The 4,423-nt window shown below is 34.3% G+C and overlaps 1 protein-coding gene across 1 annotated transcript in view; it reads right to left on the bottom strand.

The window, feature by feature from the left end:
* ASCC3 (activating signal cointegrator 1 complex subunit 3) overlaps nucleotides 1-4,423 on the bottom strand; it is a 367,201-nt gene that overhangs the window by 149,168 nt on the left and 213,610 nt on the right. Inside the window, exon 16 of the mRNA XM_011956428.1 lies at nucleotides 3,069-3,188. Within this exon, the coding sequence (XP_011811818.1) occupies nucleotides 3,069-3,188 (120 nt within the window). The remainder of the gene's footprint in view (nucleotides 1-3,068; nucleotides 3,189-4,423) is intronic.

Below are 4,423 nucleotides of genomic sequence, written 5' to 3'. Positions count from 1 at the left end.
AGTCTAAGTCTCTTTGTAAGTCTCTAAGGACTTGCTTTATGAATCTGGGTGCTCCTGTATTGGGCGTATATATATTTAGGATAATTAGCTCTTCCTGTTGAATTGATCCCTTTACCATTATGTAATGGCCTTCTTTGTCTCTTTTGATCTTTGATGCCTTAAAGTCTGTTTTATCAGAGACTAGGATTGCAACACCTGCTTTTTTTTGTTCTCCAATTTGCTTGGTAGATCTTCCTCCATCCCTTTATTTTGAGCCTATGTATGTCTCTGCATGTGAGATGGGTCTCCTGAATACAGCAAACTGATAGGTCTCGACTCTTTATCCAATTTGCCAGTCTGTGTCTTTTAGTTGGACCATTTACTCCATTTACATTTAAGGTTAATATTGTTATGTGTGAACTTCATCCTGTCATTGTGATATTAGCGGGTTATTTTCCTCGTTAGTCGATGCAGTTTCTTCTTAGCATCGATGGTCTTTACATTTTGGCATGTTTTTGCAATGGCTGGTACCAGTTGTTCCTTTCCATGTTTAGTGCTTCCTTCAGGGTCTCTTGTAGGGCAGGCCTGGTAGTGACAAAATCTCTAAGCATTTGTTTGTCTGTAAAGAATTTTATTTCTCCTTCACTTATGAAACTTAGTTTGGCTGGATATGAAATTCTGGGTTTAAAATTCTTTTCTTTAAGAATGTTGAATATTGGCCCACACTCTTCTGGCTTATAGAGTTTCTGCCAATAGATCTGCTGTTAGTCTGATGGGCTTCCCTTTGTGTGTAACCCGATCTTTCTCTCTGGCTGCCCTTAACATTTTTTCCTTCATTTCAACTTTGGTGAATCCGACAATTATGTGTCTTGGAGTTGCTCTTCTCGAGGAGTATTTTGTGACGTTCTTTGTATTTCCTGAATTTGAATGTTGGCCTGCGTTACTAGGTTGGGGAAGTTCTCCTGGATGATATCCTGAAGAGTGTTTTCCAACTTGGTTCCATTTTCCCCCTCACTTTAAGGCACCCCAATCAGACGTAGACTTGGTCTTTTCACATAATTCCATACTTCCTGGAGGGTTTGTTCATTTCTTTTTCCTTTTTTTTCTCTAGACTTCTCTTCTTCTCGCTTCAGTTCATTCATTTGATCTTCAATCATAGGTACTCTCTCTTCCAGTTGATCGAGTCGGTTACTGAAGCTTGTGTATTTTTCACGTATTTCTCGTGTCATGGTTTTTATCTCTGTCGGTTCGTTTATGGCCTTCTCTGCATTGATTATTCTAGTTATCCATTCTTCCATTCCTTTTTCAAGATTTTTAGTTTCTTTGCGCTGGGTACGTAGTTCCTCCTTTAGCTCTGAGGAGTTTAATTGACTGAAGCCTTCTTCTCTGAACTCGTCAAAGTCATTCTCCGTCCAGCGTTGATCCATTGCTGGCGATGAGCTGCATTCCTTTGGAGGGGGAGATGCGCTCTGATTTTCTGAATTTCCGTCTTTTCTGCCCTGTTTTTTCCCTATCTTTGTGGTTTTATCTGCCTTTGGTCTTTGATGATGGTGACGTACTGATAGGGTTTTGGTGTGGGTGTCCTTTCTGTTTGTTAGTTTTCCTTCTAACAGTCAGGACCCTCAGCTGTAGGTCTGTTGGAGATTGCTTAAGGTCCACTCCAGACCCTGTTTGAGTATCAGCAGCGGAGGCTGCAGAAGAAAGAATATTGCTGAACAGCGAGTGCTGCTGTCTGATTCTTGCTCTGGAAGCTTCTTCTCAGGGGTGTAACCCCCGTGTGAGATGTGAGGTGTCGGTCTGCACCTCAGCTGAAAATGCAGAAATCACCCTTCTGTGTCTTCTGTGTCGCTCGCGCTGTGAGATGGAGGTTGGAGCTGTTCCTATTCAACCATCTTGCTCCGGGGAGTTCCCAAAACATTTTAATAGTGCCACTGACTCTTCTCAAAATGCTCATACTTGTGATGAGAATAACTAGTGCCATATTCTTTACATGTGTAAGTTTACAGGTTATAGTGCAGTTATATTTTATAACAGAGCACTTTGGCTGTAAACCTAAACATTCATTTAAAGATTACCACAAATTTCAACTAAGAAGAAGAAAGGTAGTTAAGTCCCATCTAGAGTAAATCTAAGTATAATAACCTAATAATGGCTTCAGATTTAACAGCCTCAGAACTAATTGCTGCTGCTGCTTTTCTTATTTTTCTTTCCCCAAGCCTTAAGTTTCAATATTCCCGTGGCAAAATCCACTGCATAGGGAAAGAAAAAAATAAAAGAAACAAAATTTTAAAAATTGGCAACTGCTTTGATAACACAACAGGATTTATATAAAAACTAAGTTAGAGCAAATTAGGGGAAACTCTAATTTTGAACAAAGTTCAACTTTTTTATGAATTTTGACTTAATACTAGTAAATATCCATATGATCATTGTAGAATAATGTTTTCGTTAGACAACAACTGTATTTTATCTGCAATTAGGATACATTTACAATATATGAAGCTGAGTTATAAGGGAAAGACAAGATTTCACAGAATCTGTAAGCCATTGGAAAGTTCATCAGAAGAACTGCTATCAAATTCACCTAATTCTCAGTCTATGTATATGAACTTGAGTAGTGGAACTGATTCCAGTCCTCAAACTGTTAAGATAGTAACTCCTTAATGGTATATTTAAATTTCAGAATAGGGATTAGAAGAGACTTGATAAGAGGAACAGATTGTATATAACCTAAGCCGATTATCAAATATGGTCTATAAGTTTCCTCATACCTAATTCATTCTAAAATGAAATTTCTCATAGTTTAAAAAATCACACCAAAATATTAATATCAATTAGAAATATATTTGAATACATGGATAATAGTACAAAGATTAATATAAGTATTTGTAGAAAAAGATATTTAAATATAGCCTGCCTAATAACTACAGGAGCCTATCTAATTTTTTGAAAAATATTAAATCTCTTGTTTTTCTTCTAGGTACCTCTTTCCAGATGAGGTAACAGCAGCAAACAAATATCTATCCTCATGTCATGAAAGAACTAAAAAGAAGGTCTGAACTTTTTTTTTTAATAAATGAATTTTCTACCTGATAAGCCTTGTGACTGATGCCATATGCTAATGGATTTGCTCTCATCCGTACATAAAGATAAGTGTAACTTATCCACTTCACTGCTTCTTCCACATTAGTAACTGTTCCCAGAGCAATCTGCAAATCAAAAATATGACAAAAATTAAAGTAATGTATTAAAGTTGAACATAAACATTACATCAAAGATCATTCTGTCAGAGGTGAAGTTTTAAAAATATATCATTGTGCAGTATTTTTAAAAAGGTAGGCACAGTGACTGGACACAACACTTTGCCAATTAAAATCAGTCCTGCCTCATTTAATTGAGAATGATACATGAAAAATGTTATCTTTCAGAACTGAACTTACTCAATATTATGGCAGATGATTATTTTTCTTTAAAAGGAGTTTAATTCTACATAGCATTAAGGACATTTTTGTTATTTTTTTTTCTTATTCAGTATACAATTTATTTTAGTTTCATTTTATGTGACTACACTACTGAAAAACGTGTTAAGTGCATCAGAATAAAAACAACAGAACATTGTTAATTCTGTTCATTTTTATCCTAATTCTGTATACTGTCATCACAAAAACCACAGAGGGATATCATCAGCTTTTACCTCTAAAGATATGCATCTGCAGGACTGTGAGTAAAGAGATGTAATATGAATACAATAAACAATTCACTTGTTTTGCACGAAACAAAGCAGATTTGTTGTGATTTATACATATTAATAATACATACACTTTAACAAACTCATGTACAAGAACAGGGAGTGGTTTTTATTTATCAGTAAACTTAAACTATGGAAAAAATATTCATGCATTTGAACCATAATAAACAGTGGATAACTCTTCAGATTATCTCTTGAAAGAAAATATTATTTTTAATATAGCATTTAATGTAGCTTTGTGATAATTAAATGAAATCAAAGGTTAATAATTTAAAAACACAACAATAGCATATAAAAGATGCATAACAAAGAGAAAAGAATTATTAGAAGAAGATACTAACAAAGAATTTCAATGAAAAGTTTCTTAGAAATATATTTCCTTAGCCAATGGATCTATAGGTAATAATTTTATTTTTACTTAAGGTACTTATTTTACTTTAAAAATTTACCCATGTTGTAAAACTTCATAGTTGTTTTTTTTTCCTGTACTCTTGGCTGAAATTGTTTTTAACCTCCTAATACTTTAATTAAAGGAGAAGAGATGTTCCCGACCTAAATTATTATTATTATTATTATTATTATTATTTTTTATCAGCAAAGTGAAATTTTATTAAGAAACATAATGTTCCTATGGTAGGTTTTATTTAACACAGTAATTGGAGAGCCGGTAGGAAGACAAAACTGGTTCAAAAGATA

The sequence above is a fragment of the Colobus angolensis genome, unplaced genomic scaffold (assembly GCF_000951035.1).
Source record: "Colobus angolensis palliatus isolate OR3802 unplaced genomic scaffold, Cang.pa_1.0 Scaffold418, whole genome shotgun sequence".
Lineage (NCBI taxonomy): Eukaryota > Metazoa > Chordata > Mammalia > Primates > Cercopithecidae > Colobus > Colobus angolensis.
This window is presented reverse-complemented; position numbering and strand designations above follow the sequence as displayed.